We start from the raw sequence: 13,751 nt of genomic DNA, 5'->3' as shown, positions 1-13,751 counted from the left end.
GAACAATTTCCAGCTTGGAAGATTCTGGCAAAATTGTGCTTAATCTGTAAAGGGGCTTTAATCTCATTGTCACTGTTTTACATATAGCTTTGACATGATTGGAAAAATCGAGTTGGGGGTCAATAGTAACACCAAGAATCTTTAGACTATTACTTGCCATCAAAGGCTTACCGTCCACAAATATACACCGTTCAGCGCAGCTATTCACTGACTGACTACTCGAAGATATCCGGTCTGCAAGCATCACAGAACATTTATTAGAATTCAATAGCAAACCATGATCGTCTGACCATTTCTTTACACTCACTAAATCAGTATTGACATTACGGACAGCCTCAGCCGTTTCTGAGGGTTTAAAAGAAATCAATAGCTGTGAATCATCCGCGTAGGAATGCAAAGAACAGTGACTTAAGTGATCTTTCAAATCTGCTGTGTATATAAGAAAGAGAATCGGTCCTAAGCAACTGCCTTGAGGAACACCGACGAACCTAGGAAGTGCTGTCGATAACTTCCCGTTTACCTTTGTACCTTGCGTACGCCCAGACAAATAAGATGAAAACCATCTAACTGAGATATCATCAAACTGGTAAAATCTTAGCTTTGCTAGCAACAAATCAAAATTCACCGAGTCAAAGGCTTGGGAGAAGTCAAGGGAAGTAATCACACTCTCTAGGCCCTTATCTTTAGCTGAAATAATTTCATCAATGACATTGAGAAGTGCTGAGCAAGTGCTAAAACCCTGCCTAAATCCTGACTGTGTTTCAGGAAGTAATCCTTCAGATTCTAAATATAAGACTAGTTGTTCTGCCACAACTTTTTCCAGTATTTTGGAGATGACAGGAAGGATTGAGATAGGTCGAAAGTCTGAAACTAAGGTAGGATTGAGATTCTTTGGCAGAGGAACCACCACGCTCTGCTTCCAACTAGAAGGGAAGTTGCCAGTTTTCAATGATACATTGACCAGGTGAGAAACTGCTCCAATGCAAAAGGGACTCAGGCCTCTAACCATTTTTATGGATATTCCATCCACACCAAATGCAGTACTTGTGATACTGTTCATCAACTCCTTTACCTTACTTTCGGATACAGGAGAAAAAGTGAAAGTAGAATCTATCCCTGCACATTTGTTACTGTTAAAGAATTTCAGTTTTTCTGTGCTCACTGCCCCGTTACAACCCATAGTTGAGAAGTAATGATTTAAATCTTCTAGTTCAACAGAATGGTCCTTTTCTTCAACTGACCTCATCAAACCACCATCTCTTAAAGTAGCCCAGAAAGTTTTAGAGTTTTTTGTATTCAAAGTATCAGTAAAATACTTCCTTTTCGCTGATCGTATGGCCACATTGAGTGCATTACGAGCCCTGCAGTATGCATTCCTAGAAATCTGTGTTTTCAGAGACAAATAATTATGTTTACAATTATTCTTCTTTTTTGTAAGGTATGCTATGTTTGAGTCTCTCCAAGGAGCTTTCTTTTTTGTTATTCTTTTTCTCACCAAGGGTGCACATTCATCAAACACTTGGACTATTTTTGATGTTAACACATTAGTGATATCATCCACGTTTCGATGAGTCATTATGTTATCCCAGTGTATATTGGAAGCAACATCAATAAACGTATCACCGTCAAAATCTCTAAAATTCCTATATGTAATAAACTTTTCTTTGGATTTGGATTTTTTGTAAGGCACGTCACAGTAAGTCAACCTGTGGTCGGTGATCCGTCTACCATTGTGAGTAAAAATGTTGGAGGTATCAACCATTCCTACGTCAAGGTAATGGGTCTTGTCTACAATTATCAAATCAATAAGAGAAAATGAACTTTCTGTGACACGTGTGGGCTCCTTAATAATCTGAGAAAGGCCCATTGATTGAAAAATTCTTTCGAGATATTTTACATCTGCCCTCCTTTGGTTCAGAAGATTCACATTCAAATCACCCAGCAAAATCACTGAATCAACACCTGGTGACTCGTCGATGTATAGAGCGTGGATTAAGGAGCTCAAGGTCGAATAAGGAACGTCTGGGGGCCTGTATGCAATGCAGATAAGTAGCTTCAAACCTTTAAGATTAACCACACCGCTGATGTATTCAATACGGTTGTCAACATTTTGAAGATAAAGACGAACAAACTTAATTTCTTCTTTTACATAGAGAACTATACCTCCACCGCCATCTCCCAAACCAGTGGGTCTATCACAACGATGGAGTGAATAGCAAGGGACATAAAAAACATGAGAGGGGGTCTCCGAAGATAACCATGACTCTGTGATTCCCAACAGGTCAAACTGGAAGTCGTCAATCACCGAGCACAGCTCCTCAAAGCCTGTATTCAGTGATCTAATATTAACTTGCGCTACTCTACAACTGTTGGTAAAGTCTCGGTGCCGTTTCCCGACAGGTTACTAATTAAAGAAGGAGAAACTGAATCATCACTATGGGATATCTGAGGGATGGGACACACGCGTATTCGGATTAAACAGAGGTGTAGTTATTAGCGATTAAATATGAAGATTTTACTAGGTTTTGTAATAAGTTGATAAAGTATTTTCCTTCTTGGCCATTCACAGCAGCCCAAAATAAAAAAAAATGATTATTGTACTTGTTATGCCATTATTTCAGACGTAAATTACTGAAGTGTTACAATACCATATTCATTTCTTTAATCAAAACTTATGAAAATAATGATGGCTAAACTATTTTCACAGCAGACAGGCCCATAAATTTAATATGCAGTGTACCATCTACAATTGTTCACACAGTTTGGTGTAATACGTTACATGTTTACTTTATATCTATTCTTCATTATATGTAATAATACTCAAGTTTTGATAATGCCGGTTATTTCGCCTTGTTATATACAAAGTTTTCTATGAGAAAATGAATGGACTAAAATATAACCAATATTTTTAAGATACCGGAAAGTTAATTCCTTATTTAAAATTAATTAGACATTTTCTAAATCCTAATTTTAAATGATAGTTAAAACTAACCAAACTTCTAATCTAATTTACATGATATTCCTTTATTCCTTTTGAACGGAAGTAGTCATCAGGCATTTTAGATATAAATAAATTATGCTCAATTATTCTTTGTACAAAACAAACTTTACAGTAAAATCCTTTCCATTTTAGTATAAAATAACACGTACAAAAACGCGTGTGTAATAGATAGGTAAAAACCTTTCGCTAGCAAGCAACGGAAGTTTCACTTTTCCGAAAGTTGCAATTTATAACTGGTTCACTATCATTTTGTTTACTCTCGTTAATAAATTTTAATAGATAGGTAAATCTGTAAACTATTACAGATGAGTCTATGCTATAACTTCTAATTCATGTAAGCCATTTCACTATTTTCGTTTTAAATTATGTTAATGCTTGTGTATCTCACTAATACGGTATGTTTCATAAAAAATGGATGACATGTCTCTTCGACGGTTTTACAATTTGAGAATAATGTCTGGGGTATTGTTCTTTAGTTCAATTTTATATTGTATTTATTTCATTTGCTTCTTTCCTAAAATTGTGTTCATGGCGTGAATATTTTGCTAATTCACGTCATTTCCCAATAACGTCGTTTTTATCCCTTCAGCTACTGTAAATGTACCGCAATAGCTAGGTTTTTTTAAATATATCCATAGATAGACGAGTAATATGCAATTGGATAAAATATTTACTATATTTATATTTGTCACGACACAATGGAACATAATAATATATCATTTGTCGTAAAGTTAACTTTGAGAACATTCATTTGTTTAATAAGAAATTCTTAAAATTTTTATTTAAACTTAGTTACTGCTTCTTGCTATAATTTGTCTCCTATTTTTAATTTTGGTAACTAAATAAATATGGATGATAAATATGCATTTGAAGTACAAACGGCTTCTTACACTATTTCGTCCTGCTTTTGTTTTCTTAGTTCAGATTATTACGCTATCACATTTGGATAGGATTATAAGAAACTATATTCTTTAATATGGAATTAATGGAGACAGATATAACAAAAGTTCATTTTATATGCAACAGTGGGAAGAAAGCAAATGACGCACTCCAAAGCAATGTACATAATTCTCTGTTACATATGTAGAACACTCCGTAGTGCAACGACAGAGTAATGCCAGTTTGTATGTCGTTATATTTTGTATGGTTTACTGGATATCCTGTTGTTTAGCATTTATATTTTCAATAATCATAATAATCAATGTACTATATTAATATTGGTGTAAAAAGTGACCGCTAGTAAAAATGCTAAACAGGGCTAAAATCTTTACAAATAATCCATAAGCATACGAAAACTATACATTATACAATCTGTTTTTTTTTCGTTCTTTTTGTATTATTGTATTATTTGTGATTCATTCTTTTAAAAATTCTTAACTCTCTATAAAATATAACTTTTATTTCTAAAATGTTTTGAATTCTCACTATAAAAAAAGATAAAAAAGGTATTGCGTAGTATTTATTATAATATTCATTGGTAGTCAGGACTAATTCAGTATTAATTTGTCAATTTATCGAATGAAGTTCCTACATGATAAAACCTCTACACAGCCAAGGACATTAACAATGCCCAAGTTAAAATTAATTGGAGAAGTTAACAGCTTTATTGGCACATATGATTTACTAATTAACACGGCCCACATTAAAACACACTCAACTGCTTAGTGAAATAAATAAGGCACATATTATTTCCAGAAAATTTTCACTCAATCGGGCAAACCGATTCAGCCACTGTAATAAACTTAATCATGATTTTTTAACTATCTTTTACATTTTTATTCAAAAGGATAAAAGTATTTATTTAACTAAATTGTTTGCCTCTTCTACGTTTGAAAAAATTAAAATATAATTTGATGCATGCTTTTGTGTGGACGAACAAGTAAAGTATAACTCCTTCAGCCATAAAACAGTAATGATGTAACTGCAAACTTAGTTTTATATACTTCCTATTGTAATTAAACTTAATTAAAAATAATAAGACGTGTCAATCTTATATATATAAAACAAGAAAGGACAAAGACTTTAGAAAATCAACTAGGTAAAAAACAATAATAATTTGTTAAGATCTGCCAATAAATATGCATTTGAGCATGTACGGGCAGTAAATACATACTGTTCTTTTTATTCTGATAAGATAATATTGGAAATATGCCCCGTCATACATCTAATTTATTACGTCTCCGAAAATAGCCTGCCCAGCCTAATCAGTAGATCTATCAAGTTTACATTTGTAGACGTTGTTAGAATAACGTGAAACTTTGTCACATGGAGAGTAACTTGTTACTTCTGACATATTCTAAGTAAACATTCTCTTGTAAATCTTTGTTCTAAGTTGTATTAACATAAATAATCTCGAAATAAACTACTAATGTTATAAACTTATATATTAATATTACATTGTTTGTTAGGTAACATAATTGCTTTAGTATAAAAAAACGTGTACTATCAAATTAGCTTTGGTAATACGTGTTGTCAGTAAAAATATTTTATCATTCTCACGCTAATTATTTACTTATTATTGCTTATATAGTTTTAGAGATATGACTGAATTTCCTGTTTCAAAATACATTCAAAAAGCAGTTTCCAGGAGCCTCGTATTATTGAAACATTACGGATCGATTTTAGTTCATGGAGTGGATTAAAAAGGGATTTAGAGTGCACTATAGCTATGAATGCCGTATTTCCGCACTTACCTTGCAAAGATTTCTTCCAAAAATGCTTGAAGCATCCGCAATATTACCTCTAGCGGATTTAGTAGGCCTACTAACATCATTATTTTATGCCAATGGGGATAAATAATATGTTCAAGTCCTTAGCTTATAGAAACGGAATTATGCATATTTAAGACACATATGTAAATTTGTAAGATTAAAATATTTATATTACGCGAAACTGCTATTGGCTAATAACTTAATTTTCCGCTTTGTAACCTTAATGGAATTCACAGGAAATTTCGTGTTTACTAATATTTTAAGCTTTGAACATTATCAAGCATTGTGGGATATAAAATAATTATATTTCCGACGCCAATGTTGAGCATACATTTTTGCCACGATCAATAGAATATGTGAGTTTTTTATGTCTATGGCCTGTGTAATTTAGTTGGTTCCAATTATTTTAGTGTGCCATAGAGGATTTTGCCATTTTTCCTGATTATGAACACATATACAGGTATACAAGTCTAAAACAACTAAGATTGGTTTTATAACTGTCCTTTAATTTGTTGTAAATATTAGAGTTTGCCCTTTTTATACGAATTACACTATGATCAAGCACTGTTTACCTAAGTATTGGTTAAACTTACAGGGTAAAGTTTATTTTTCCCAAAATATAATGATAGTATTTGAATGAAGTGTAGTAATCATCATGCTTACAATGTGGTCTCGTATCAATATTATAAATGTAAACCTATTGCGAATACATAAAATTCTTTAATAAATAGAACATATAGCCTATTTAAACCACATCCCGACTATCTCCAGGAGGATGAGTTAATGTTACTCAAAATATGGATAAGCACAAAATCGCTTTTATCCTGCTAAATCAGTTATTATTAACCCTTTTTATCCTGCTAAAATACTGCAATGAATTCTATTAATAGGTTACATTCCAAAAAACACATAATTTTATATTACAATATGTTACACACACGTGTGTGTGTATATACATATATATATATATATATATATATATATATATATATATTAAAAGTTAAGCATTAATTTCACAATAAACAATAAAATTGTTTGCTAACCAATTGACGTTTTTGTTATAAATATATCAATTTTCAGATAGTTATTAGTATATTGTTATTACGTAATGTATCATTAATATTTGTTCCGTTGTGTAATATGTCATAGGCTACAAAATTAAGTGTCTATTCACTTAATAAAAGCAGTAAATCTTTGTAAGGCACGGACAAAACGGGAATTTAGCAGCCTCTAGGTAATTGGCCGAGTAAAAACCTTCGTATCGGCAAGTACTGACTGTCGCCGGTCACTAACTAGTGACTGCGGTTTGTGGTCGCCTGTGAACAGCGGTTAGCGGTTACACTCAACCACAATCCCAAGAAATATAAAGTACTATGAGATTATTATGTAACAAATATCAATATTTGTACCGATTAAAATTTAACTTTTTTAAATATGTCTCCTTAGTAATAAACTATCATCATATTTATTTATTTATATCTGTTTAAGTTTCATTGTAGCATAAACATCATTTGCTAACTGGACGTCTTTTATTTAGGAAATGAGGATAGAGGCAAATTTTCAAGTCCGTGTATTTATATATTCTTTAGACATCTCACTGAGATTACAGGTCCCTTAAATTTACTTAACATTCGCGTAAAAAATCACAAACATTTATATCGCTGTGTTTATTTATTAGAGAAATCAACTTTTAAGTAATATTTTCGTTCCACAGGTCAGAGTGCTCTTAGGATATTCTGAGCATCTTTACGTCATACTAAGTGCAATCTAAATTCCGTTCATTATCGTCATATCCAACTAAATCTTTACAATGTAAAAATTAAGAACTTGCTTCAATATAAAAGAGTAAGCTTCAATTAGTTCTCGAGAAATTATCCTTCAGTAAAAAAAAGAAGGGCAGAAGAAACACGGAAGTTTCCTTTTATTGGTAGACAATTATGCAAAATTCTATGTTTTGTAGCTTAATATGTATTGCTATGCTTTGCGGAAAGTCAGGCTTCGTTAATATTCATTTATACAAATACATGTACTATATACTTTTGCTTATTTATTAATGAAGTTGTATGAAATATTTGAAGTCTGGTTGTCTTTTAGTTTTCAAGATATATTTAGGATAGTCAGAAAATAGATATTTGAATGAGACTTTACAGATATATATATACACATATTTTTATTAAGGCTTAAGCTTTTGAGGGCATCATAATTTAAAAAAAACAATATCATGATGATCACATTTGCAACAAATTATAGCTGTTAACTTCAAGTTTTGGAGCATAAAATTTTAGTACTTTCATAATTCTTATAATAATTTAGGCTCCACTAAGACCATATATTAAGAGAATGTCATATTTTATGATAACACGTAAATTTAAAAACAAATGCAGCAGTAATTCTTACTTGAGAAACACGAGATATGAAGTGAAAGGAACAACATCAGATCCCTCATACCCTGAGTCTAAAGAAGTAATTTGTTTGTGTAAAACAAAAATACCCACAGACAAATATATCATCTGCATACATTTCTTTTATACAAAATCCAATTTATTTATTAGCTTGTGTTCTTGTACAATTGTAATATAGGTGAGCCTGTTCCATTTTTTCCTGTTAATTGTTCCTGACTGCAAACTTTTATTCACCTAGTTTGTTTATTTACGTAAAAGAAACAATATTTTTTATACTCTCTGCCCATAGCTGATGTGAAGATATGCAATAAAAGTGTTATAACATGTGTGCCCTTCCAAGCTTCATAAGACTGAGCCATATTTTTAGACCAAGGCTGAGTAGCGTGCAGTAATTTAAATCTAAATTTGAAAGTAACGCTTGAAACATTCATCCTACAAACAATAATACTAATCATTAAACATCATAGTATATCTGACGCTGTTGCAGACTTTATTCCTGAAATCTGGGGTCATATTCGTCTGAAGGGATCCAAAAATAGCCGACGAAGAAAGGAAGAAGTTCAGAAGTAATCCCCACCCCACATTATATCTTAGGATTGAATTGATTGCAAACTAAAACACTTACATTCGTATTAAAAAGCAAAGATAAACCATTTAATACTAAATTTTTGCTTAAATAGTTGTACATGTATAAGAGGATTTCCTCTTATCAAATACAGTCAATTGCTCAGGAGCTTAATTTTTTCGGGACATTCGTAAAGAATTTTAGGTAAGAGAGCTGATTAAAAGGGGATTCTTATTACATAATACCTACGAATGTCATCCGTCCACACTGACTTGCAAAGATAATATATTATTCCTTGTATTATATATAGAATTGATATAAAACTTGGATAAATTATACATGTGCATTGGAGTATTTAATTATATATTACATAAATACTGCAAAAAGCACCATTTACAGGGTTATGATAAGGTTTTTGGTTTTGGTATTAATTTATTATTTCAAGTATAATCAATAATTTTATTTAAGGTTAATCGTTTAAGAAAACTTTTTGAAAATAAATGAGTTAGTACAATTTAAGTTTTTCTATCTCATAGGAAAATAAAAATTTATATTTTTATGTTAAGTTAAATTCCTTATTTTGGCAAGTATGTACTTTGTATGTATTTTGTTTGTGGTTGTGAATAAAGATAAAACTGAATATATAACTGAAGATATATGAAATGATGTATATTTAAGACTACACTTTCGTTCGTTTGCAAGACTATATTAAACAAATTCATAAATTCTCCAAAACTATTTTGCGTGAGTTATAAATTATAATTTATTAGAAATTGACTTTACAACAAACGGATAGAAAATAGATTATTACTTGTATTGGGAGAATAAATGGTTCAATAGAAATGGTTGTGTACAAAGTCTAAGAGGAAGTAACATTTGTTAAATTTGCTATAAAAACATATTTCAATTAGATGAAACGATTGTTGTAGTGAAGTAAGCTTCAATTTCCCTCTGATATCATCATCAAAGTACAGGCACATTTTAGTTGAAGTGTAAACTGAATGTTTTATTTACTTGTATTTTCACAAAAGTATGTTTAGATTGGTTGTTAAGTAATTAAAATCACTTGTGTCTGGTTTAGGGAGTAAGACCGCATGGAAAGCACAGACTACTTTAATCCTGTTTGAATAGTTGAAATGAACAAATTTTAGAATTTTATATCCTACGGTTCATTACTTTTTCATACTAAATAGTACCTCTTAATGTCAGTGCCTGGTTAAATTTTATAATATTATCATAAAACATTCTTTTAGAAACAAATCGTACAAACAATCTATAACGCTTTGTAAGTACAAAACAACATTTCATTAGGATAATAGCTACTTCATTATCAACACAGAAGGTTGATTTTAAATAATTTCCTTAAATCAGGGCTCAATTCAGGATTCAAATTAACGAGTGAAAAGTTTACAGTTACTGCAAAATCCAAAATTCCGTGTAAAGCACTGGTAATATTCTTTAAAAACATAGAAGCTACAGTAATTGAAATGCTTTTAAAACTAAACTTCTTACAACTATAAAGATTGTATTTTCATCAATTACAGATACGCTGCAAATCATAGTTTATTCAAACTACCTTATTCCATAGAAAATATACGGAACAAGAAAACTAATTATAGAATAATAAAGCCCGCATGCATTATGCTGCATAGTAAATATCATTTAACTATTAGATATAGCTTGTATAATATATATGCATGCCAAAAATAAATTTATGTATGTGCACAAACATATTCTCTAATAGTTGGATAACAAGTGATAACGTTTAAGCACATATTGTATCCGTTTAGTGTTTGGTTATAAATAAGCAGCTGTTAGATTGAATATCCGGATATAAAAATATCCGTTTATGAAATAAAATCTATCAAAAAAATTACTACAAGAACCAGAGTATTCTTTCGGTTTGCTTTAAAATAGACACCAATTGTATATATTCAATTTATATTTTGTTAATTTGAAACGTTATTTCTATTTCCCGCACAAAAAAACATTGACAAGGTAGTACTATATCACGCACCTTGTCGCCTATAGTCTTTGATTAGATTGGAGCTTCTGTTGATTTGTAATATAGTCAAAGTGTATTGTTAGTATATAACAAATTGTATTGTTGAACTAAGTATGATGTAATACTACATACTGATAATTTACATTGTACAAGTGTATATATTGTGTGATATTGTGCCACAACGGATGAATATCACAACACTAACATAAAATTGTTTACAATTAACTGACCAAAAGCCATTGAATGAGGTTCACTATCGTCAAACTCGATGTTATCTGTAGCAATTAAGCGTGTTCTATATTTGATGTTTGGTAATCACTTATTTTTTGAGATATTTTAATAGATAATTATAAGAATCAAATATATCTAGCTCTAGATTTTAAAGTTATATTGTTATAAATTCTACAGGATACATCATAACATTAAAGAATCTGACTGAATGTTTATTCTATGATTAACGACTTTTTAGGACAACATAACCGCTTAGTTTGCCACTTAATTTCTAAAACTTTAGAACAAAGAAAAAGCAAGTGTATTGTGTTTTCGATCTCTCTATTTAGTTTTGTAGCACAGATTAACAAGATAAACATACAAACATTTAGGAAGGAGCGACCGACTTGTTCTTAATTATAATGGTGTTTTATTCAATAAATATGTCATCTTCTTAAATAACTATTAGACTATGAATGAAACAAGGAGAACCAGAGCTTGTTTACATTATATAGATGGTTGAGATTAGGGGAGGGGAGTGTTTAAGTAGGGGATGTTTTCACCCTCGTTTTTCCTGGCCTTTTCATCCCTTAACTAAGTGTAGATTGAAGAGCGAACCCCCACACAGCAGATGACGTGTGTTTCGGGTCATTTATGAAGGCAAATCTTCTATTCGTCATATAAATATATCAAAATAAATTAAAGCACAACTATGATGATGGATATGTGCTAATGTCATTTTGTAAATTTGTGTAGTAAAAGTTAACACAATTCATTCACGATTACGCCAAAATAAATAGAGGTGTATGTATAATACTCATATAAGACTACAAATATTCTTTACTATAGAACTAATGAACATGGTCGCAATTTCTAGACAATGCAGTATACTAACAGTTGCTTCTTGGCTTCGCTCCCAATTTTGGCTTTCAAAGGTGGACATTCTGGGCATATATTTTAAATGATATCCTAAACGCTCAAAAGATAAATGATAGTCCTTTGCTAAATCATAGAATCAAAATCCTAGCCTTTTGAGTTAAAGCACCTACGATGTAATAAATGTGAATTTATGTATTTTAGAAACGGAACTGGACCAAATGTAGATGCATTTGTTAGTGTTTACGGTTAAAGTATTTATAATATAGTAAACTGCTATACATTATCAAGAATTACTGTTTCAAAATATCTATATTTCCTGTTTCAATGTTAATCTGGCCTTTCTGTCACGACCAATATAATATGTCAAATGTGTATATTTATGGCCATTGCTATTTATTCCGTTATTAGCACGAGAACAATTAACAATTAGTTCTCATAATCTATTGTGTATATACATATATATATATATATATATATATATATATATATATATATATATATATATACATACAAGTAGGTATTTTAGTAAACAGTGATGAAAACAATTTTTAAAGAGAGAGTCTAATATGAATATTAACAATCTCTTAGGTGAGCCCTCAGCCATGGTATTAAAATATGGCCCTTATGAAGATTGGAAGGGGTATACATGTCATACCACTTTTATTGTATCCCTCCACACTAGCTATCGGCAGATAGTATATGAAATATTGTTTCTGTCACGTAAATAAACTGAGTAGTTGAAAAAAATTGTATCCGTCGGAATTATTTACTGGCATGCAGCTAATTTAGGATAATTTAAAAGTTACGTCAACAATGATTCTCCTACATTCAAATCATAATATTTTGTATCTATGTTTAACTGAGCAACTGTTTACCTGTTTACCGAATCATGTTACTCAGGGAGACTGACAAAGTTTATTTTCAGACTGTCTGTCTATCTCTCTTTACGTGATAGACTCTTTATGTAATGATAATTATCTATAAAGTCAGTCGATATTAATGTAAGTTAGTAGTAAACCTAAACACGTTGCCTACACCTCATTTCATTAGTATAACTTCCTTCAGACAGACAGTTTTCTCTTTATATTATACCATGTCGTCGTCCATTTATTTTATTATTGTCAATAAATTATCCCACACGAGGTAGACGCACATGGGCCTCTGTATACTTTATATATATATATATATATATATATATATATATATATATATATATATATATACATATATGCTTAACTCTTTAACTCTTTAATTTTGCCCATGTATAATGTTAATAGCCGTACCCATAAAACAAGCTTGTAAAATATAAATATTGTACAGGTATTAAAAGAACCAATGTAAAATAATGTAATCATGTGACACTGATATTACTAATTTAAATTAATCTATATACCTATAACAAAATAAATAATTTGTCAGCCATAGGACGTAAAAACGTCTATTCTGTATTATTTATCTGTTTGTATACAGGGCATATCAAGAAAGTAAAAAGCTGTTGTCAAATTGGTATGGCGTACAACTTATGATCATTTGGAGTGTCTCTATGGAAAGAAGTAATGAGAAGTAAAGCTTTAATAAAACCAGTTTCATTTACAATAATACTATAATAACTTAGCGTTAATGAATTATATCACTTAAAATGCTGGAAAATCTTCATTACTGTCTATCTGCTGTCTGTGCCCATTATACTAGCTCAACAAAAATTGATTTAACGAAATAGGAAATAAGAAACCTCATTGCGGCGCTCTTATCCCGGATCATATTAACGAGAACTCCAAACAAACACGATTAGAGGTAGGTAAGGGGTTGTATTCTTACATGACTTTATATTTTGCATATTTATAACCGAGCTTGATAATAGTACGTGTAAAGAGTTGATCGTTAGATTCATTACTTTCGTCTCACAGATAACTATGTTGCAAAAAGACAACATCAGATGAGAAAAATTTCAAAACAGAATAACTAAATTAATATGAAA

General features: G+C 30.9%; 1 protein-coding gene across 1 annotated transcript in view; it reads right to left on the bottom strand.

Moving 5' to 3' along the window:
• Nucleotides 1-204: 204 nt before the first annotated feature.
• Nucleotides 205-13,751, bottom strand: part of LOC124366802 — a 43,239-nt gene continuing 29,692 nt past the window's right edge. The window contains exons 3-4 of the mRNA XM_046823403.1: nucleotides 626-2,325; nucleotides 205-234 (exon numbers count right to left, since the gene is read on the bottom strand). Coding sequence (XP_046679359.1) covers nucleotides 205-234; nucleotides 626-2,325 — 1,730 coding nt within the window. The remainder of the gene's footprint in view (nucleotides 235-625; nucleotides 2,326-13,751) is intronic.

Source organism: Homalodisca vitripennis, chromosome 7 (assembly GCF_021130785.1).
Source record: "Homalodisca vitripennis isolate AUS2020 chromosome 7, UT_GWSS_2.1, whole genome shotgun sequence".
NCBI classification, from domain to species: Eukaryota; Metazoa; Arthropoda; class Insecta; order Hemiptera; family Cicadellidae; genus Homalodisca; species Homalodisca vitripennis.
Note: the sequence above shows the minus strand (reverse complement) of the source record. Positions and strands in the feature narration are given on the sequence as shown.